This window comes from Struthio camelus, chromosome 4 (assembly GCF_040807025.1).
Source record: "Struthio camelus isolate bStrCam1 chromosome 4, bStrCam1.hap1, whole genome shotgun sequence".
Taxonomy (NCBI): Eukaryota; Metazoa; Chordata; class Aves; order Struthioniformes; family Struthionidae; genus Struthio; species Struthio camelus.
The window spans coordinates 28,155,093-28,179,102 of record NC_090945.1 but is presented as its reverse complement, the minus strand read 5'-3'; the positions used below and the strand labels follow the sequence as shown (position 1 = coordinate 28,179,102).

Genomic DNA, 24,010 nt, shown 5'->3' with positions numbered 1-24,010 from the left:
ATGAACATCTGCCTTAAAGTTTGACGGAATACTAGCTAAATAGCCCTGGCAAGACCTTAAAGGACATTACTCTCAAACAACTAAGAAATTAACAGTATACCATTGATTCGCCTTACGCTCTACTTTTAGAGTGGAACCGAAAAAAATCTTACACTGTGCTCGAAACCAGAGGTTAAATTCACTGGCCTCCTCCAGAATTCTCCCAAACTGGCAAGCCAAGCAAATCCACAATTGCCACAGGAACTTTCAGGCCAGTGAAAAAGCTTCATTTTGTAACAAGACATATAATAGCAGGCCACCTAGTTCTTGACCAACTTTTGTTTTTAAGAGACGTGTCTCTAATGCACTTTACTTGCACTTCATGTAGCAATTGTATATTTAACGTTAAATCATTTACTTCAGTGCTTTTACTGTAGTTCTCACCTGAAAGCGGAGCACCACCTATGTACCTTTGAAATTCTCAGTTGGTGTGCAAAGTCAAAAGAGAAACAGCACAAAGCATAATCAGTTGGACCAGCCACTAAGAAAAAACAGTAGCCACATCAACGTAATTTCACTTTGATTAAGGGTGCTATCTAATAGATTTATTAAAAGTTTTAATAAACATAATAAACTATAGCTCCAGACTTGATCTTTCTTGGAAGACACACTACAACAGAAGCCACAGTAGACTGCCTTGTCACAAGAAGTACAAATACTTGCTGTATAGATGGAGAAATAAAAGGACAAATCTAGTTGTCTAAAAGACAATTCACTGTACACATTTTATTTACAGTTTTGTACACTGTCTTAATATGAATGGGACCGCTTTTCTACTTGAGCCATTTTAACCAAAGCAAAATAACCTAAGTAATACAAAGTGTTAAAATACAGCATAAGATACAAAAACAGACATACTATTTCTAGTAAGGAATGTAAATTATGGTGTTACATTAAAAAAAATCCACAATTATGTTTAGGAAATCACACAAACAGATCACTGATTTGACTGAAATGCATAAATTTGTAGCAAAGCTTTGATGTTACAAAAAAACCAAAAAATTACCAAAGAATGCACAAAATTAATGTTTATTCCACCTTTGTCATATTCCCAGATTCTTCAATGTTACATGAGCAAAAACAACTGAAATCAAAATATCACTAATGTTATCAAATAGGGAAAACAAATAAATTAATCTAGCAGCCATCAGCATAGGTTACAGCAAAGATGATGCTGTATAAAAAAATTGCTAGAAAACTGTATGCACCATACTCTTTCCAAACCAGCAAAATGTTACTGCATACAATGCAAATGTAAAACAGAAGAGTTTCCTGCAGGTACAGAAATGCAAATTCTTTTCTGAATACTGTGGATAAACAAATGTTTTTTGTAATAGTAATGTTTCTACCAAGCTATTACAGAGTGGGCCAGGAAAATATTTATGGATTGGGGGCAGGGGAGAGGGTGAAGTGTACTGAAATTGATTGGTAATGTTTACTTCAGCCAAATAGAAAAAAATTGAACACAGAAGTACAAGACAAAGGCGAATGAGACTTCTCACAAATCTTAGCAACATTTAGATGGAAATCAAATTTAAATGTAGTCCACTCTGCTTTTGAAGAGGCTTTGGTTCAGCTCCCAAATCTCGATTGCTTGACGCAGTCTCCTATGAAAGAATACTCAGAAGGTGTCTTCTTAAACAACAAACCTATTTTTAGTGGTGGAGCCGCTCTTAGTAGCTGTGTCTGCATGGGACTGATAACCAATCACTATCTTTGGAGGAAGTCCTAATCTTTCCTTGTATACTCTCCTGGAAAAAAAAAGAAATAGAAGAGCAGTTTAAGCAAAGCTTTTTGGAAAGGATTAGTAACACAACACCTACTTTTAGACCTGCTGCCATCTTAAGGAGGCTAAGTTGCCTATTTAGAAACAACATCCTGTGTAACATCCTTTACTTACACCTGTGATTTCTCTAGCTTGTTGTATCAAAAAAAACCAAAAAAAAACAAAAAACAGCACACGCTTCTGTATGAAGGGCGACTTAAGATAAAACAGGACAAGGTCTTGCCAAAAAATTACTAGGCCTACATAAGTGTAGAACAGGGATTCTATTGCGTTCATGCGGGTATTAACACCAGCAAGTTGTATTCCCATATATAGCAACAAAATGGCTATGAGGAAGCCTTGATCCACCATTTCAGGAGTACCAAGATGGTAATCTGAACCAAATAAAACAGCAGTTCCCTAGAACACAATAAGTTTTATCACCACATGCTTCAGTTACATGGACTGGCTGTCTTTTATTTAACTATGTACAGAAAGCAGGCTTTTTGCCAATACATTAGTGAAGGCAGACCTCACTAGATTCATTATAGTACTGGCCATCAGCAGCTACCCAACAAGAGCTTGCAGGAAGAAAATAGCTTAGACCTTGTGTTGTAAGAGAAAAAAAGGCAGCAGTACTCCCTGTAGACACATATTGCTGTTTCTTAGTACAGGACATATGAGTGAGATGCAAATTACCAATGAATGACCCCAGGTTGCAAGCTCTCACTAAACCATAGGACAAACCTGTTCAACTGCAGAATTAAAACAGAGCTGTATGAAGTTGTTGCCAGTCTTAACCTTCCCTGATCATGTGCCAGTTCACAGGATAGCCCCAATTTTAAAATTTAACAGTTAAATAAAAGCTTCATGTAGTTTCTTGGGCAGTCATGTCAACATGACAGCATAAAGTTAGTGGAGTCAATACAGTCAACACAGCTTACCAAAAAGTCATTCTGTCAGTCTGCAAAATCTTAAATTTTGTACTGTTCTCTAATGGAGTTACCTTAGATCCTCTGTTAACAGTTAATGCCATTCTAAAATGCACTCTGTCTCTGAGTTTTGATAGTTATTCTGTACTAGCAAAGGGTGCGAACCACAGTTCAGCATGTCCACTGTTTATCACTCACCTTCCAAGTCAAAAAATATCGTACAGCAATTAAATTGGTACTTTAAGCAAGGCAGACCCCAGTGGATTCATAATGGCCTAGCTGAGCAATGTGCTAGAGAGCCATCCAGTAAGTGAAGAGTGTTAGCCCACTACTATGCCTGACAACTGAGAGGTTTAGCCTAAGACAGATGTGCTAAGCTGGAAAGACAACTACAAACCACGGAAAATATTCAAGTGGCCTTCAGTGACTGAACTTAATAGCAAGTAACTTCAAAGCATCAGTACTACAGCAGAAGGAGTCTACTGGCTTTAGCAATGCTTGCTAAGTCGCAGACAATAGCAGTATGCATTTGCCCTAGCACAGACTCATGGTAAGCCGAGAAGAGATGACTATTTTCTCTTACCAGAGTGAGGACTGTAACATGCTATTACACATGTCAAATCCATGAAACCCAGCATAATTATTTGGTTTGCATTTGAGCAGAGACAAGAGAAACCATCTGTAGTGGTTCACAACATATCACTATCCTGCTTACTTTCAAGTTCACGGACATCCTAGTGGCTTAAAATTTACAGTACCTTTCCCTCCCTTGTCTGTAAGCACCACCGCTTTCCTTAGCGTAAGCTTACCAATGCTCTACAGTTACTCAATACCTCTACCAACTGGCAAGCTGCAACAGAATCTACAGTACAGGATACTTACAATGCCTCATTCTGAAATGAAAAGCTTTTGCCAAGACTTGCATTCAATTTTTCATTATTTCCAAACTACAGACAGAGCACATAGAAGTTACTAGCGTATAAAAACTACACACAAGAATGCAAACAATTCTGTACTGAGTTGCTTGAGCTTTGGATATAGCTCTGCATTCCTCTGGCGACTTTTGCCAAAAGTGTGTTTTTCTTGTGCCCAAAAATCTCTAGGAAGGCTTAGCATGGAATCGTGTGTCACGTAAACTGTCTTTAAATGCATTATTACATTCCACATGTTTATGCAAGGCACCAGGCACACTACTTACCCTATATGTGTAACAGCATCCCTGTTTTCACATTCAGTTGTCCATATTGCTATTTTATCACCCTTAGTTCTAACATTAACAACAGCACCACATACATCATCACTGTAGTCATCAAACGACTCCCCAATAAGGCACAGCAGCTACAAAATAAAGATTCATTATTAAAAGGTAGCAGGTCAAAGTCAGAACCCAACTCCGTAGTCTTCAGTGTCCATAAAGCACTTTGAGGACTATTATGCTTTACTGCTTATAGCCCCCTGCCATACAGCAGTAATCTGTGGTTTATCAAAGTATCTTTTCAACATTTGAAATGTTGTAAGTGAATGTAAACTCAGTTTCAGTAGACTGTCCTCCAATTTCTTTTGAGTTTTCCATTTTTTCCTCCTTCTGTCCTGGCAGCTGCAACCTTTAAGTGATAGAGTTGGTCATTTATGTAGTGTCTCCCCCACCATAAAAAATCTAAAACACGTAAAAAAAATTAATGAATTTATTATTTCTAAAGTACACTTAACACACAGATAGACAAACCTTAAGTTCTTATGTTCGTCTGCTAAGAAGAACCTGTTAAGAACTACTGGTGCAGTGTCAGCTACATAAGATCTGACCTCCATTCTGAAGTATACCAATTCAGAGATAAATTAGGTTGTAACTTAAAAGTGCTATTTAGTGAAGTGTTATTTCCTGTCAGCACATTTAGGAAGCTTCAGAGTCCCCACAGACTCCTAAGTGGGAATCGGTCATCAAGAGCAGTACAAGTGGACAACTATAATACAACATTTCCCCCCAGCAGATCTAACAGTAAAGTTCCGAAATGGCATTAGTGGTATACCTCAGGAATCTCAGGTTAAGTTAGGTCACAACCCTGTACAATACGCACATTGTGCAAGTAATGCTTAAAACCTTTGACTTTAAATTTGTCTATTAACGAGTAATTTAGATATTCAAAACTGAAGTTCTTTTAGAAAGACAAATTGATCTTCTCCTTTCTGTACTAAAATCCTTCTGTACATTGAAGTAGTCACCTAAAAAAATGGAAGCCCGTTTACTTCATTTGCATTGTACACATTAAATATGCTGCCATTACATTAATCTTTCAGAATCACTTTCGACATTTGGAAATTCAACACTTTTTCACAAGATTCTGAACAAAGCAGGTCTTTCAGTATCACTGACAGCTGCAAGGGCTGACTTCATCAAGGAAATACAAAATGAACACAGCATGCTACTGAATAAATCAAGTATAATTAGACATACTTTAAACAACACACCCAACTGCAGGATGCACACATTCACTGAGTAATGAAAGCCATAAATGTTTAGGCTCAAGCCACACGCACTTAAAACATCACTGGTAAACATCCTTAGTATAGCTACTAGGCAAAGAGGGCTATGATGCTCAACAAACACCAAAGGCAAGTACATCTTGAATGATCTCTATGCAACAGAGGAAAGTCATTCTCAAATGAAGTTTACAGTTTCGAGTGGTAAAGACTGTTAAGTTATAATAAACATTTGTTCTACAGGAGAGTGATATGGTAATATGCTTTTGAAATTTACTGGAAAAAGCTTGTTACAAAGAATTGCTGGAATTAAAAGCGACAAGGTTGTTTAAGTGCATGTATCACACTGGTGTTGGGCTCTCTGCCATTACTTGCTACTAAACAAGAAGTTAAGCCTTCTAGCCTGAAGTCTATATAAGACTAGCTACATGCTTTCCAATCCATATGAAATAGCTTCAGAGCGTTAAAATGACTCATGTAGGCATTTAGGTGAGGAGGCCAAATGAGCATAGCACACTGTTTACTCATGTGCAATCACATTGCCTGGCAGTATAATGCCCATCACCCTTTCCTCAAACAGTTATAACAGTATAAAGAACCTAAAACTACCCTGGAAAGTGCTGTGGTATTTTGCATACCTCTACTTTGATAGAGGGAAAAATGACCCTCAGGTAAGAGGCAGAATACCTCTTGTCTCTTGAAGAAGCAAGGGGAGAGGAAAGCAAGATCCGAGATCTGGTAAGATTGTTTTGCATTGTACTGCCTGCAACCCGGACTCCTAAAACTCAGATCACCTTAGCATCTTTAGGCTGTCTTGAGTTGGCTCCTAGACAATAAAGTTCTGTCCTTTTTCACAACACATTTACTGCAATCCATATAATCTCTAGAGGTATATCTAAGATTAAAAAAAAAAATCTATGCTAAAAGATAACAGCAATGGTAAAGGTAAGAATTTCTGTAGTGTATAGAAAGACTGTACTATTACTCTAGTCTTAGTATAAGTACAGGAAGAATAAAATCAAATCTGGAAGACTTGCTGAAAGAAAACCAAATCCTGAGAACTGTTTACTTGCAAGAACAAACAGAATGCAGAAGTGTGAATAAAATAAAATATTCACTTAAACAGGATAAATTTGGGGGTCATGTTCAAGACAAAGTATTATTATCCAGTAGTTCTACAGCTATGCCCAGCAGCATGCTGCACAGTAAAGGTTAATCAGTCCTGTAAAGTTATCCCTATTTTCGCCCTTTATAAGAAAGTATTCAGTGGCATACAGCTACAGTGAACTTCACTACCGAAAGTGTTTCAAATACAGCCTGTCAGTCAGAATATATAGGACAGTCAGTGCTGCCAGAAAGTCAGTAGTCCAGTTTGTAGCACGCAGGAAGAACGCACCAATTCAAACATTAAATATACATGTAAGATTCTTAAGTTGCCACAGTGCTTGTAAAGCCTTAGTGCTTACTGTCTCTAGCCAGAAGCGATCAAGGTCACTTCTTCTCTGCTGTTTATTTAGTGTAATTAGCCACCGTCCTCCTCGCTTATTTTTTTCATCTTCCCACATTGGTTCAATTCCATCCTGCAAAGCACAGTAAAAAATTACTTTTTTTTTTTTTAAGGGATAACCAAAAGACAAGTGATATCTGAAGCAGTTACTTGAGGAAAACGTACAGTTTGAGATACATACCTGTCCAGAAATAGTCTCACACCAATACCAAAATTGGCAAAGTTTAAGAAGTGCATCTTTTCTAATGAATTTTTATTTCTAGAAAGAACTAAAATACAAGCAGGAGTTTTGGCTACGTAGTATTCCATAAATAACTGAGAATAACTTCTCATCCATAAAAAAACTGAGAAGAAGCAAAGTCAAACATCCATTGAACATCCACTTTGCACTATATGAGAGTAAATAGTCAGTTACATTCTTGAGACGTTATTTTAAGTTTTGGGCTTAGTGCAACTTTGGCCGAGTGCTTCACTTGCACACGAAGTGGGAATGCTCTCAATGACCTCCTGCACAAGCAGGGTGAGACTAAGTAGTTTTGTGTGGGGCTTTTGTGGGTTTTTTTTTTGTTTGTTTTTTGTTTGTTTGTTTTAAAACTCTCAGCCCACCACCCCTCAAAAAAACAAAAACTCCACAAACAGCATTTAGAAGCAAATTGCATTCTGATTCTCGTATCAGTGGTGCTGCACTGACCTTAATGACTCTGGACATGCTGAGCCAGTAAAGCAGCTGGCTGCAACTGCCATATCCACCAGCTATGCTGCACTTTATGGAAGTCATTTTAAAAAAGGCAGGTTAACCATCCATCCAGAGTAACTCAGATAAGAAGTGTCTTAATAGCAGTTTCAAAGAGCTACAGTACAGAACTTCAGCCAAAAACTAATCAAGTGTTTCGTAATGCGCAGGACAGAAGTGGTGTCAGTTCACTTTCTCAAATTTACAATCCTCATGGGCAGCTGTAGAGCTCAAACTACTTCATCACCTTTAGAAGAACTCTCATGAGGTCAAGACTGAAGGACAACAGAAAGATATCTCAGACGCCTGCAGCAGTTGTCACTTCTATACCTGCTCCATGCATTTAAGTAATTAAACTCTTACTGATGGACAATAAACCAATGGCAGAAAACATACAAGTACTCAAAGAGGAATTTGGAATTCAGACAAGAACATTTTAAAACAAATATTTAAGAATAACCATGATCCATATGTTTCTTAACCTCTGAAGAGCCTACAGCTTGAGGTTTTTACTAGGAAAACTCCTGAGGCACCTAAAATATTGTTACCTTCCTGAAGCCAAGCATTACAGAGCCTCTTCATTGCCTAAAGCTGCAGGGGTTTACAGATTATGTATGCAGCCTACTGAGGAGTCCCAGCCAGTGGCTATGTTTTAGAAGCAAAGGAGGAAGCAAGCACTGGTACTTAAAGAGATTATTCACGTATCTGAATCCAATAGAAGCTGTATGTTAGAAGCACTTGGGAGAAGTTAGGTTTTAACTTAGGGCTCCAGATAGGCTCTCCACTCTAGACAAGAGGCAGGATTCCACATATAATTTCTCCTCAACTTTTCCTATTGGCTAGCTTGAATGCTGAACTACCTTCCTCAGCATGCTTAAAGTGTCAGTCTTAGATATAGTTTTCTATTTCACACATAGAGAACTATGGCGCTTCACTGAGGTTATAAAATCAATTATAAGAGTTTTGTGCACCTGTCAATGTTGTTCCTAAAGAACAATACTGGAGAACCCTGAAGTCCCCCAAGAAGCTCCCAAGACATTTTTACTCCTTTCATGTCAACCAAACGACAGAGCAGGAAAAATCTTTCCTATTATAAAAAAATCGAGGCTTGAGATATTTACACTAACATCTTAAAGCTAAAATGAAGACAAACATAGCATCAAGTAACACACTTTACAGACAGTGCATTTTTAAAGCAAGTACTTACATTTTTTTAACTAGTGACTAATAGCCTGATTTTCAGAGGGCTTACGCTTGGCATTTCCTAAAAATGTAACAGTTTCAGGACATTTACAACTGTGCTGCTAAATATCTGAAGCAAAAATATTTGGACAGTGTCTTGCTTACTCAGGAAACCATCCATCAACATCCAAAACTAAAGGAAAAAAGGTTAGGAAGCATACCTTAAAGAGTGAGTAGTCACAACCAGGCATTAAATTACTAGAGAGCTGGATATGGTTGTATAAACTATTGGAGGAAAAAAAAGCAGGATTAAACACTAAGCATAAATGTGTAGTTTGTACCCCTGAAATAAAGACATTTTCAAATACAAAAATTAAACAACATTAAAGTTATTTTAGAAGCAACCCTATTACCTAGGTTTTTTTTCAGCAATACAAAAGCATTACTTTAATATCTTTTGGGTTTAAAGAAGCAGAACAGAAACTAGCTTATGAATACCTGCTAGGTTCCTATAGTACAGTATATTCCAGAAATCCCACTGCTTCTTTTAAATCTAGTTCTGAATAAAAGTCACTAGAAGCATACATCACCAAACTTTCATAGCAGCAAATAAAGTTGTGAGAGTATGTGCATGTGTTCTATATATGTGTGTGTATATATACACACACACACACACACACAGAATAAGGATAATGGTTTCTGTTTCTAAGGTTATTCTTTCTGCAAAGAGATTTTAAGACGACTATTCAACTTGATGATCATTTAATATGATATCTGAAGGTTGAAGGCTGTAGGCCTGCTATTTAAAACTGAAATACAGATTCAAAAGGCAAGAACAGAAGACCAAAAACAAAATGTAAGATATATGCTCTGTCCAGAATTAAATTCACCACTAAGCAATTTAGAGCAAAAAAAAAAAAAGTCAAAGGAGTCAATAGTGTCCTCCTGCAGCATAGTCCAACGGGAAAGAGGAACCTATTCTAACAACTAGAAATCAGACACAGGAACTGGAAAGTGAGTTAGATTTAACAGCTTCACTCACTCCTTTAAGTTCACCTTATTTTTAGTAGTTTCCCCCTAAAACCTATCTATTTCCCACTCTGACTACAACGGAGGTGTAACTTCTCAACTAGTTGTGACTGATTTTACACCTTGACTAGAAACATCGAGGTTAAGTCCTTTTAGTTATCCAGTCAGATCTTGGTTATATATGAACTCAAGACTTATCCTTAACCAACTCTAATAACCAGCTTCAAACAATTTAGCCTCCCAAATACCTCCAGGCTGCAAAGTACTGTTTACTCAGTCACTCCCATAGTAAGAATACAAAAGCTGGTTATAAGAACCGAACCTTGTTCCCCTCCAATGACTGCAGAGATAAAGCACTTGTCCAATACCTTTGGCAACTCTATTTCTGCCCTGCTGGTACTATAGGGTTGATAGGTCTCATTTTTCCACATTTAGAGAGACCAACCCTCAGTTAGTGCTCATATCCAAAAGGTGGTACACAACCAAAACTTTTACAACCCTACCACTCAATGCAGCATGTCACACTAAGAAAGATGAAGTATATAATGCATTTTTTCCATCCTTAATCTCATGCCACTTGCATAGCACATTTTCCTCCATGTAGCCATCATTATGGCAGGCAAAAATCTTACAAGTGAGCCATCTGAACTCAGCTGAAGCAAATCTTTGGAAGGCACAGGCCTCCCTTTTAAGGCTTTGTTCTTGCTGTTTGACAGCAAGAAGGTCGTGCTTTCGCAGACCTTCAATTCAGAACAAAGGCAGTTTCTTCTGTAACCTCTAATGAAGTTTTCAAGGATGCTGTTGTTAATTTTCATCAGTCTCCAAGTACTATGCTCCAGATTCAGACACTCTTGCATATCTGAAGTGAGCCAGCTGTCTGGGACAATTTAACCAAGTAGAGAGATCTGGGCCCAGGTAGTGACAATCAGTTGCTCTGAGCATTAACGAATTCATGTTAGCATCCGATAGCTGCTACATAAATACAGTTTTCTACATTTATGTCGTGTATGTATAATTATAAGCAGTGTTATCAGCAAAATGTGTTTTGCTGAAACTAAAAGAACTTCTCCAGTCACACTTAATTCAAAAGGCTGCATATTCTATGAGATTATGAAGAATGGGGTAAGACTTCACCTTCAATTTTGTAAACAAATTTCAGATTACAAGCTTGACAGCTGCAGTTAATGAAGTATCTTCTTTACACTTTCCGACTTTGGCATAGACTTCACCAACATGCACCAGGATTATCAGTCAGATCGGAAAACGTTTACTTACGCCCAAAAATCTTCAACAGTATCAAACTTTGAGATCAGACGAAGATTCGCTTGCCAAGTTTTGCTCTTGTCATTTTTAAAAAACCAGAGCGCCCATCTAAAGAAACGAGAATACAGAATATTAGTATATAAAAATTAAATTATATTAAAAATAAAATGCTATTAGAAGTTATTATACCCAAACTAATTGTAAATTCAATAGACTATTAGCATGGAAGCCTATTTTCGATGGGCTAGTTGAGAAATTAAGTTCTCAAATTCAATTCCCAACAAGTCAACAATGTTTGTTTTACAGTTAAAAGACACGTGGGAAATTTGATCAATCCATTTATATAAATATTTAAAATACTTCTGATGATCAATTCCAAGACTTTAAACCTCTAAGCCTCAGACATTTCTACTTGTTGCCACTTGTAAGCTGCTATCTTGTACCCCAGATATTGATTATAGGCTAAAACAATGCCAACTATTCAGACTGGGAGCGCAGCTCCCTTTCCAGTACTTTCTTTGTAAAGGTTACAAAAGCCAGTTACCTCAGATCAGTCCAAAACCCATACATACCATGAAGCTTTCCCAAGCATTCATGTATTAGAACATAAGTTTAAGAAAGGGAAGCTGCTTCAACCTTATAAATGGCAACAATCTTTGTAAGAACATCAGCTTTTCAACTCTGTCTTAAGTTTTTAAATCTGTATACATCAAGGCCACACTAAGAGGAAGTTTCTCGCACAATTTCCAACAGTCTCCACTAAACACAAATTTCAAAATAGCGCATAAACTGAACCATTACACACACTCGGAATGAACAGAAGAGATGCTCTTTGTGGATCTAAAGAACGTTGTTTAAAATGCTGGAATGAAATTATCAGATAAGGCATGTAGCCAAACAAGTTTCTTTCTCATTTTGACAGTTCCAGGAGTTCTGAGATCCCATAAATTAGAACTAGAGTAGGCTTATCTTCTCTCACAGGAGAGCATTTAAGAAGTTGCAAAGCGTCCATCTATTGTTTTGAGACCTTTCCTGACATTTCAAACCTAGTTTTAAAAGTCTACTATTTACCAGTTATGGTCCCACTACAACTCGTAAGGCAGCATCAGTAACAATATAATCAAAGTGCTTACAAGAAAAAGAGGGAAGGAAAAAGTAGAGGGAGAAACAAGAGGGGAGAATGGAATGTACACAGTATAGTGTTACTGAGGTACAGCACTACTGTGCACTTGGTTCTTCACTCTTGCCCCAAGAACGTGAAAAATAATGGACCATTTGGTGAAAGGTGCCTACTCTGAGGCAGTATTTACCAACCTAAGTACTTACCATTCCAGTGCTTTTCAGTTTGCTGCAGTTTGGAGAAAGTGACTTTTTAGCTGCCCTATTCAAAGTATTTGTATTCTGCTGAGTGGCTTCTGTGCACATTTAAAGGACTTCAACTTGTAAGCTTAAAAATCTCTACTGCAAAAAGTTAGTCCAAGTCAAGGTTTTCAAGTACAAAGCTTCTTGGTAAAATTCTTATTAAGAGGGCTTGTTTTTTCTACAGCTTTTCTTAACCATAAATTTTTGCTCCATGCCTCAGGAAAAAAAAAAATGTTTCTTAATGACCCACTGATACAAATATGTGCTTTAATATTTTCGGACATCTCTTCTGCTGTACTTCCTATGGGTAATGACAACTATTACTGTACAAACCAACCACTCAGATCATCCATGTCTAGTAACTCTTTAGCTGATGAATATGGCTCCTACCATAATAGTTTCAGTACCAAACAGGAGGAAAAAATAGTCAGATATGAAGGACTAAGACTTGTTTGACCAGAACTAAGAATGAGAGGCCTTTACCTCTGGCACCTTAATAGCTGGAATGAGGCAGAACAGAAGGTTTTAGTTCTGCTTGACAGCAGCTTCATCTCAGGTATCAATCTCTTCTGAAGTGCATCAGACAACATGTCTCCAACTGAAAAGGAGGACTGCTCTTTTCCAGTACCTGGCTGCAGAACTTCCTGGCTGCCCAGCAAAAATTTGCTAAAGATTTCAACTTCTGTAACAACACTATTTGAAAATACTCTAAACTACAACACGATCAGATTCTGTTTGCTCTGCAGCTTCGTTCATGGTAAAAATCTCAAAACCACCATTGACAGATCACAAAATACTGCAAGAAAAGGTAAGCAAGGTAAAGAGAGCATCCGTAAAGCCATAGGCACGCTTGGTTCCTTGACAAAATTACCATCATACTTCCATACTATTTACCTGTTTTGTAGTGGATGCTTAATATACTGTTCAGGGCTGGCAACCTCCTGACTAGGTGCTGGCTCGGTTTTCTCCTCTTCTGAAGGCTGAGGGTTGGGAGTGGTTTCCTGTTTGAGGAAATAAGTTACTAATTTGTTCCTTCTCAATTTTATTAAAGTAATTTAATTCTTTGAAGTAACTTTAAAAAGGCCGAAACTAAGAGTTCCTCTAATTCATTTTGGATTATGGGCCTGAATCACCTCACAGAAGCACACTATTTGCATCCCTTTATTCATGAGCATCCTAACAGGTCTTTGATACTAACTGCAGGAATTCATATTGTGCTGTTCACCGATTTACTTCCTGTGTCACTTTGTTTCCAGTGTGGTTTACTTCACATTTGTCTTGTTTTCTGAGAGGTTCTCAGAAAACAACTTAACATTTGTCTCAAGTTCTGAGAGATATTTCAGGAATACACTATAAGCTATTATTTTGAATAGGCATCCCTATAAATTCCCCAAAATAGTAATCGTTTCAGAAGAAAAATGCGAATTATTTTTGATCTATTTCTGACAAAGCATAATTGAAAACAAATACACAGCCCTTACTTATTCAGAAGACTAGTGTGTTATTACCAATTTGAGACATGACTAGAACTCTCAGGTCTAATAAAAAACAAACAGATTTCAAACTACACTAAACTTGAATTATACCTATAGTTTACTGTAGGTTAGACTGATTCCAAGTATCATTTTTCAAATCACTAGAGAAAGTGCTAGAGACATCAAATACACTTTAACACAAAGTGACATAATTCATTCCCATTGCACGTGAACCCGTCAAGCTTGTCATTCAGTTCTAGAAGCCACCGTGTCAGGCTTGAAATTCTAATGCCATTCCTTCAAACCAGGGAACACAAAGCTTTATTGTGAGGCCAAATGTTCCATCTAGTTACCACCATCTCTCCCTAATTTGCAATCCTTGCCAGAATATTGCAGAGACAAGGAACGAAGACTATAGCTCCTTCCCTACGGTTAACACAAAAAAGCCTATACAGCTGACTTTGCGCAAAAACAGCACTTCCGTAATACAAACAAGTACTAACTACAGCAGACCCAAATACTCTACACGTTCCTAAGTGCAACAATACAAAAATAGTACTCAAAACTGAATTTAGACTTTGTGGTCTTAATAAAGCAAGGTAAAACTGGATTACGTTATGCTAAGTCATGTCATTCATGGAGTAGTTTACTCAGATCTTTGAGGTTCTCAGTTCGTCAACACTTAAGCTGATGAAGAGTGGAATGGATCTGAAGTGATAACACAAACACTTCTTAACCTTCACAATGCCAGTGAGCCACCTTTTCTGGTGACACCTACAGATCTGACTCAATAGAGATTTTCCTTTTATAATCAATATATTTAATTAAACATTATGTTGTGCTTTACTTGAGAGAAGTTACACTATTATGCTCAAAAATAATCAAGTATGCTGTAGTTTAACAGTTCACCTAGCAAAATTCAGTTCAAAAAGCTAAAATGCTATATATATATCTCTCTCTCTCTCTCAATTTGAGAAGCACTTTCACATGCTCCTGCATTCAGAGAAAAGACTGAAACAAAAAGGCTCAACAGAAGCAGTGACAATTAGGACACTACTTTGATTTTAACATAATTCAAGGGGCAAGTAGTACAATTTCCTTCCTCTGTTTTTCTTAATAAAACTAAAGACTGAGGAGTCCAATAAGGAACATCACTGATAAATCCACAGTAGTGGGTAGTGTTTAAGAGTCTATCAAATCTTCTTCAGGGCAATAACAATAAAAAAAAACCAGTTCTTGAAAAAAACTTAAACAGAATACCTATAAATGCTTCAAGTTCCATCTAGGGTAAGATCTCTAGTGTTGCCTCATCTATTTTAAATTTAATGCAATCAAAAATTCACTTTCCCTTTAATCATATAAAAGAACCCCACAGAACAAACTAAGATGGTCAGTGCACAAAGGCTGTCAAAAGACACCAAACCAACCTGTTGACATTTCCTCCTCCGATTTATAATAATCGGCATTACACAACAGAAAGGCCAAAAAGTTCACATAATGACAATGCAAGTGTCACTCCTCGAGGACTTCATGTAATAGCATAAGTTAGAAATATTTCATTTGCAAATACCAACAAAGCAGAAAGATGTGGTCAATATTTTGAAAGAAAAAACAAGTACTAGATGTTGTGATAATGTCTGCTTTTATGCACAATACTCAGCAGTTGTGACATTTAGTATTTGCAATTGAATTACAAAGATCATTGCACTAAAGATTTTTGACATCCAATAGACTTTTGATGAATGCAGAGTATCACAGTCTGGAAACTCTTCCGAAAGTAATTCTACTGAGCGTCTCATTCCTATCTGCTCAGCAAATAGTTTTCAATATTCAAAGAGCTAATCCTAAAGTCTTCCTGGTTACACTCTTCCAGTTTAGATTGTCATGGTACTTCTGAAAGAACCAGTGCAAAGCTACAAAGCAAATGCAGGGCTAATAAATAAATGCAATTTCACAAATCTGTAATACAAGAACACATCAGAAAGGATTAAGGTAGCACCTGCATATGACAGCAAGAAACATGCAATGATCCTCAACACCTGCCCAATGTACCAATAGCTACCATTCATAAGGTAACTAACTGGTATTCAAGGACCTTTATCTGGACAAACAGAAGACATATGACTCCGCACAAATGTTACTGTGGTGGCTGAACTAAAACAAGTAGCTTATGATATTTTGAAAGCTATAGAGCAGTAATGAAACCCAGCTTAACCATTATTGCAAGCTGTTGTCCAAAACAGCGCATGACAACTCACTTCCAAGGTCTAGCTAACTATCATCTTGATGCAGGATGAAGCAACTCCCCTGAAGAACTAATCCAGTAGCAAGAGGTTTTTCATCACAAGGCTGGCCATCAAGGATAAATTCAGGTGTACGTGCTATAACAAACTTGGAAGAAAAAACAAATAAAGTTGGAAGCAGAGCTTTCTACTACAAAACTGTTTTGTAGTTTTCCTCAGATGCAAGTTTAAAGCAGTTTGTTAACTACATTGCCCACTGCCATCCTGGAAAACAAAAATAGGACAAGTACTTGTAGGGTAAGACTATTTTCATTTTTAGCTGGTTAATCATACTGGCTCCCATTTCTTTTCAGCTCGCTCTTCTAACCATCAAGCCAAAGTAGGTACATAATAAAGCATTTCTCATCATTAGTCATAGTGTGCAAGTTCACTAAGTGACATTCAAAGTCCATTTCTGATGTCCAGCTACCGAAATTCTACAACAAACCACAAGTATGCAACAAGCAGGTTTTAGAAGTTTCTATAAATATCACATCAATTAAAGTTATAGTGTACACATGTTACCGATTCATACCGTAAAGTCTTCCAGTTGCTCTACTAATTTATTAAAGCCAGACGGACTCCAGCAGCAGTTTCTGGACTGCCAGATTTAAAATCTCTCGCAACACTTTAGTATTGCTCGTAATTAATGTATTCCTTAACCTAAAATTGACTTTGAGTCTACTATTAAACTAAACCATCAGTATGCCTGCTGCTTTTAAAATAGATATACGCAAATAGGGTAGTAATACCAGCTAAACTGGAAGGCTTCATATGGCCAGTCCTACTCCTCATACACAATACAGCACATAATTAAAAGTGACATTTATTCATTACCCACATACTTTGATGTGGGAATCAACTTGCAGAAGTCTGAAACATGTGCCTACTTGGCATTTAATGACTGTGCATATCTGCACGTTATCAGGATTCTGACACTTGGAGATTTAATTGGTACCATTACTCTTTCTCCACAGTACATTACAACCAACATATCAAAGGAAGGTGTGCGAGTCACCAAGGCAGGAAATAAACCTAGTCAAGCTACCTGCACTCATAAATAGTCCCACCTGATTAAGCAGTTCTTACTGTAGGTGCTGTTTATTTCCTAGTGTTTTCAAATGCTGCCCATACCACATTCATGTCATTTAATAGCCTATAGATGATGTTTAGGAAGTCCAGTTAAGAGGACTAGTAAGTTATGCCCTTTTGGGACCTAAGTGTTATCACTATTACGCATTTTTGGTAAAAGACAGAAAATCCACTAGTGGAAACAACTCCCAAAGTTGTCTTGACTTAAACTAAAATAAGCTAGATCTAACAGCTTCTACCTTCTTGTTAAGGGTTTCCAACAAAATGAGAAAAATGCATTTATCCCTAGACTTGTGAGAGCTGGGGGGGGGGGGGGGGGGAAGAGTGCAACTAAAGAGTGCAACTTATCTCCTGGTGCTCATGCTTCTTGAAGATGACTATTACTACACTACAACTGGGATAGCAACTCAAAGTACAAAATCAAGAGCTCTTTATCTGAATAAAGCGTTCCAGACAATAAAGGGGCTGAAATACACCCACAAGCAAATGTTGCAGGCTGTAATAAAACAGAAAGCAAATGATTTATTCCTTCAGTCAGCAGGGATTCAAGAACTAATATGCAAGTTTGAATAGTGAATGAACATACAGAGGTAAAAATACAGCATGCATTTTACTGGCTGCAACAGAGGTACCAGTAGCCACCTGTTACAAGTTATTCAGTGTTACACAGGTTTCCAGACAGCAGGATGGGAGAAAAATTTTCTAGTAGTGCTACAACAAGGCCTATTAGGGAGCAACTACCCAGACCACAGAGGTACTACTTAGAACTCCAGAGATCTTTAGAAAGGCATTTACTATTAGAACACAAGCACAGGACACTATTTCTACTGAGCGACATCCCACAACATTAGAACAGAAATGCAACATGTGCACAGGAGGACTGCTGTTCTCAGAACAAGAGACTAAATAAGAAAAGGCATACACTTCCTTCAGTTTGTTTTTTGGGGGGTTGTGGGGGGGCAGGGAAGATGTAGGAGGGGGCAGCATGCTGATTTGTTTTCATAACAATTATCTTGGCTTCAAAAGGGCTGTAAATATCCTTGGGTCTTTAGACTTCTGAAACAGTGGTTACATACACTTAAATGTAATGGCAGATTTTCAAGATTTAAGTCACCACCTCATGACTCTAATTCGCAAAAAAGTTACAAGATGTATCAAAATACTTTAATAGCTGTTTTTTCCTAGCTTGGTAAGCAGTCTGCCCTTGTGTTACCATACCTCACGCTCACAAAAGTTGTTTGCATTGTGCTGCTGCCTTCAACACTGGAACATGAAGTCTACACAGGTTAAGATTAGTTTCAAATTTAACATTCTGTGAGTTCTAAGATACCAGACAAGAGAACAAAGATTTCCAAAGAACTGTTGAGAACCAGGGCAGCTCAGATGACTCAAGGGACACAAAGCATCTAATACTTAATTCTGCGCCACCCCCCCCCCCCCACACACACACACACCAGGTAAAAAAGCACCTTTAATTATTGCGAGTCTGAAATACTTTGAGCCGCTCTTCCAGCTAAGCACGGTACTTTATTTCCTCAGCTGAAGACTTAAGACACTTTCAGTCTTTAGAAATTAATTTAAAACAATTTTAATGAATACATGTTGAAGTGTTCAGCCTTCAATCACAAAAAACTAAAGTACTGGACATACCAGTGGGATAACTACTGCAAAGCATGCAATATATACAAATTATTCAGACACAGAGCACTGAATGTAAGAATCTGAAGAGCGCTATTTAAAAGACTAATTAAAAAGACTAATTTTAAACAACTGCTCTCCACATTTAGAAAAAACATTACACAGTTGCAGATTTTCTGCCTTATGTGCGCTGCGTAAAAATCAAGGACAACTGCCATTTTTAGGCAGCTTTAAAATGCTTATGTTACACAGGACCCAAATCTGTAGACTACATGAAACTCCACACATTTAGTACCCTCACAATAAGAATATTGTAAATAGGACTAGACTCTAGGATTTTAAGAGATGAGTGACTATAAGTTAAAAATTCTCTCCAAACTTTTGTTTAACCTTGACTTCAGAATATCATTTAGAAAAAATGAAAGACAGGTTGTGTAACTGAGGAAGAGTCACTTCAATTCATTTTTATATCCTGTTTTCCCCCTTCACACTGTAAGCTCTCTACAGGCATCCTTCATTTGATTCTCTCCTCTGTTGCTTTGAAGTCCACATTGATCATTATGAAGCTGCCAAGAGGGTCACATTTTCTCATCCAAATTTCCCATGTACCACAGTAGCTGTACCTGTAGCTCCTACCATTAAACTCAGTACTACCCAGTCTCCTATGTTATTTTTAGGAATTAGCTTATATAAGCTTCAGATTTATTTTACATGCTATGTGAAATGTGCTTTCTTAAAATCCTTTTAGAAAAATGTTTATGTCACAAAACAGGCCTACACACCTCCTCAAAAAAGAAGCCTTGAGACATCCAGTATCTTCCTCCTCTTAAAGTTTTAGAGAAAGTTTTCTATTAAGTCAGAAAGGTAATCTACAATTAGAAAGGCAGCTTACAATAGACGCTCTCGATTATTAAACATCATTTGAGATAGGTTTATATCCTACCTTTCAGGAAAAGGCAATGAGCAAGCAACCAAGTTCACCATACCACACCTGAATACTGATAGTGTTTTCAACCACAGCAGGTCACTAAAAACATTAGGGCAGAAATATCTAGTAGTAAGGTTAAGTCTAAGGCTGAACCTGTCCTGTGCTTAATTCACATGCAGACTGCCTGTCACTAATACAAAAGAAAACCTTTCAGTGTGCCTTTAATTTTAGGAGCTATTTTGAAGTGAACGTCCCCAAAATTTTGAGGCTATACACCACTGTTTGTAATGTATACTAACCTCTAGAAATAATAGCTTAATTTAAAGAAGGACCTGTTTAGCTCTAAATCCTACCTATCCACAACTGGCCGTGTAAGCAAGTGTTTTTCAAGTTATATATCAAACAAATGAAGAATTTCACCTGCATATCTTCCCTTTAGAATGTAGAGTTAAAATCACAACACTTGATTTGTTTAAATAGAAAAACTGCCATGAAACAAAAATTAAAGAACCACAATGCTCATTTCCCAGTTGAGGGATGAGGGATCAGATGCTCACATATAATTTACTTCCGTGCACTTCCTAGTTATGGTCTTTGCTTAGCTAAATTATAAAGTCACCTTTGGTAAACTACTGTTTACTAAAGCATTACTATCAGTTTTGTTATTGACTTTGTGGACTTTTGTACACTGTTATCTGATCACATTTAATTCTCAAAGGCTCCAAAAAGTGACTACACACTAATCTCTGAAATACAGGAAACGCTCCTGCATATTCTGGCAGACTCAGACAGCATAGTCTTATAAGAGAAGCTATCTGGATAGCAAAAGATAAACTGACAGTTTTATCCTTTAATTTTTCCAGAGGCTTAAGTTTTTGCTTGCAGTGGAGATGTGAATCACAGTAGAACAGGTTTATCTTTACTTACAGTAAGCTTGCATTTCTTAGAAACTTCCACAGAACTCTTCAGAGTACCCCAACCTGAAGCCTCAACATTCCTAACTAGTTCCAAGAATACTTTTCCATACTCTCAACATTTAAAACAAGAAAGTATTAGAAGAATCATTGATTTCAGTAGTATCCCGCTTAAAGAGACATTCATAACCTTCTGCGTTGCCTAAGATACATTTGCATACTAGGGAAGCAACACCAAAAGTTACTACTTACCATTGAGGGCAAAGAGGGCTATCTCACATTTCCCTGTTCTTTCATTCCCTAGCTTATTTCTCCCTTTAAGTATGAAAACCAGTGAAGCTGGTTACTTTTCAGTTACATAAAATACTTACTGCAAAGTAAGTCTTACTGTAAGATGTTTACTAAAGTATGACACATTTCTTCAAACCTAGGTCCAGATTTTGAAGGTCAGCAATAGAAAGGCTTCCATATGTTCACGAAGTAATCAAACTCCTAACCACACATTCAACTAAACTACTCAACTCCAAATCATGCACTATTTTTGCAACAGCGGCCATCTATGATTTTAGCCACTATGCAAGCTCAAATTTAAGCTTAGAAGTGTGAGCCACCTAAGAGTAAAAGCATAAAAAGGGTATTATTTAAATACATTTGAAAATAACCAAGCATAGCTTATATTTCCTTCATGTTTGATCTATGGCAGAACTGTCAACAACAGGTCAGTTAAACTGTCTTAAGCATTGCCTTGTCTTCTACTTTTACTGGGTCAGCACAAATACGTCACTCCAGGTTAAACCTGATTTGGGAACTAATCCTACTGGAAAATGGTGTAGCAAAATAAACTGCTTATTTTTGTCTAAATTAGGCCCCAGATCTAGCCCAACATACGACCACACAAACATGCAAAAACAATGGAGAGAACAGTGTGGGGACAGGCGTATGCCAGCACTGCAGCCAAGAGAGCCACAGAAACATGCCTTTAGTATTGTTTCAATTTCTAGTGGCTATCAATATTACAAATAACTTATCACAACACCTGCCAAGCCCCATGACAGTCACAAAACACACGAGACATGAAGCTCTCTCCTTCAAAAGCATGGGCTTAGGCTTGGAAAGATCAGTTATCAGAAGTAAAAATAAGTGTTTGAGACTGTGGCTGAAGAACATGGGAAGGCTGCTGCTGGTGCTCCAGCTCGCTAACAATCGATTTTCTTCTACTTCAGAACCACTAGTCAAGGAATTCATAACTGATGACCAACGTTGGTCTTTCTTGTAAGTAAAGGTTTTTTTTTTGTTGTTCAGGAAAGAAAACTGTATGACCAGCATCCCTTAAGACTGTCTCCCTGGCAAACTAAGATGTCTGTATTTAAAAACAGCAAACTGATTCTTGTAGTTAAGTATTTCTATCTAAAGGCCTCTCCAAAGCATGCACTGGCTATTTAGGCACTGTAGGTGAGAAGCAGGAACAAGTCACCCATCCTTAAATCTCTCATTTTCTCCAAACACTAGCACAAGGTCTTCCACACTCTGTTCCCCATGATACACGAATGTGTACAATTAGATTGACAGTTACCAGACCGTGTCCAGCTCTGCTTCAATTCTTTAGGGGAAGTGCAGGTTGGGACAGTAATTATGAAACACTGTGTAGTTTTATGAACACAACTTCACACACAGAGAGGGAAGAAAATGTTTAATAATTAAACACTTTACAGAAATTAGCCTACAGAAAGTTCCAACAAAAATACGATCTTAGACCAGAAAGGTGACATCAGATGATAAAAGGGAATAGTGTTTGCATCACATCTTGAATCTGAGCAGCAACATCGCTTTTTCGGTTGCCTAAATCTAGAGCAGCATAACTACTCAGTTTGAGACACTCACCCCACCCCAGGTTAGCGACTGCGTATCGCCTAAGCACAAGGCATCTTTCACCACTAGCTTTGAAATACTACGGCAGCCTTGGAACTGAACCTTTGCTACTCCTACATGGCCGTGAGGGTGCACGCACGCATCCTGGCGAGGGACGGGCGATCGCTGAAGTGACAGGAAAAGTCCTAACTCGCCGGCTCCTTGCGGCAGAAAGCAACATGGCCACCCCCACCCCGCCACATGAGCGGAGCGCGGCCGAGGGCCGCCCGCCAGGCTCCGCGGGGGCCGTTCGCCGCCGCTGCTGCTGCCGCCGCCCGCCCGGGCTGGCTGCTCCTCCTCTCCTCACCTTCCGCCCCCCCCCTCCCCCCCGCCTCGGGAGGGCGGCAAGGTCACAGCCGGCGGGGAGCCGCGGGGCCGCCCCCGCCGCGACACAATGGGCGCCACGGCGGCAGCCAGCACCGCTACCCGCAGGCCGCGCGCCCGCCCGCCCTGCCCCCCTCACCCCCCAACCCCACCCCAACGGTCGGTTCGTTTCTTCCACGCGCCGGTGACGGCACAGACGCAACGGTGCGGGCGGCGCGCGCGCGCAGGGCCTCGGCCTATCCCTCCCTCCCTCCCTCCCTCCCCGCCGCGCAGGCCGGCGCCGCGCCTCGTCTCCCTCTCCCCCTCCCCCCCGCCCCGTCCCCGTGCGTGCGCTCCTCGCCGGCCCCATCGCCATCGCCATCGCCCCGGCGCCGCCCCCCCGCCCCCGCCCTCTCCCCCTTCCCCGCTGCCGCGCCCGCCGGGGCCGCGGGAGCCGCAGCGCGGGCAAGGGGAGGCGGAGGAAGGAGAGAGAAAGGCGGGCGGGAGAAGGGAATGAAACACTCACCGGTTCCACAGTCGCCATCTTAGATCGATCTGATCGCACCAGCGCTGCGGGGAGGGGAAGGGGCGGATTAAAAAAAAAACAGGTTCAAACCCGGTTGGCTGGCCCGCGGTCACGTGAGCCAGGCGGCCGTTTGGGACGGGGGAGGGGAGGCTCCGGCGTTCGGGCCGCCGGGAGGGCGGCGCGCGGGACGCGGCGCCTGCTGGGAGCTGTAGGCGCCGAGCGCGGAGGAGGCCGGGAGCCGCTCGCCCTCCCTCTGGCCGGCGAGCCGCAGTCACATGGGGGAGGAAGAGGCGGGCGCTGACCCCTAGCGGCCGCGCCGGGGCGCTGCGCGGGGCGCCGCCCGCGCGCACAATGCGCCGCGCGGCGCCGTCCCGTGATGCTGCGGGGCGGCGCGGGGGGCGGCCGTTGGCCGCGGCGCGCGAGCCCTGTCTGTAAAATAACGGTGGCCTCGCCCCGGCTCGGCGCCGAGCGTTTGGCAGCGGTCGGCAGGTAGCGTGGGACAGCGCTGCTCTACCGGGCCAGCTCGGCCTGCCCCTCACCCGGGCGGGGGAGGGGGGTGCTGGCAAAGGTGTCCGCATCGCAAATAAAAACTTCCACCCGCCTACAGAAATAATCTACCAGCAATGCAACATTGAATGCTTTTCCGGAATCAGA

The 24,010-nt window shown here is 39.7% G+C and overlaps 1 protein-coding gene across 1 annotated transcript; it reads right to left on the bottom strand.

The window, feature by feature from the left end:
- Window positions 1-551: 551 nt before the first annotated feature.
- Window positions 552-23,737, bottom strand: EIF4E (eukaryotic translation initiation factor 4E). Its single transcript, XM_068942039.1, has 7 exons — window positions 23,357-23,737; window positions 13,185-13,291; window positions 10,941-11,036; window positions 8,858-8,921; window positions 6,681-6,794; window positions 3,935-4,074; window positions 552-1,790 (listed from the first exon to the last, which is right to left on the bottom strand). Exons 1-7 carry the CDS (start codon window positions 23,372-23,374, stop codon window positions 1,676-1,678), a joined length of 654 nt encoding a protein of 217 aa, XP_068798140.1. The 5' UTR covers window positions 23,375-23,737; the 3' UTR covers window positions 552-1,675.
- Window positions 23,738-24,010: the final 273 nt, after the last annotated feature.

Bases quoted from the DNA above. Each gene is read 5' to 3' on its own strand.
- EIF4E (XM_068942039.1), bottom strand. The intron at 8,922-10,940 runs GTAAGTAAACGT...TTCCTCCAATAG, and splicing joins ACTGTTGAAGATTTTTGGGC to TTTATACAACCATATCCAGC. The intron at 6,795-8,857 runs GTATGCTTCCTA...TGTGCTTTGCAG, and splicing joins GTGACTACTCACTCTTTAAG to GATGGAATTGAACCAATGTG.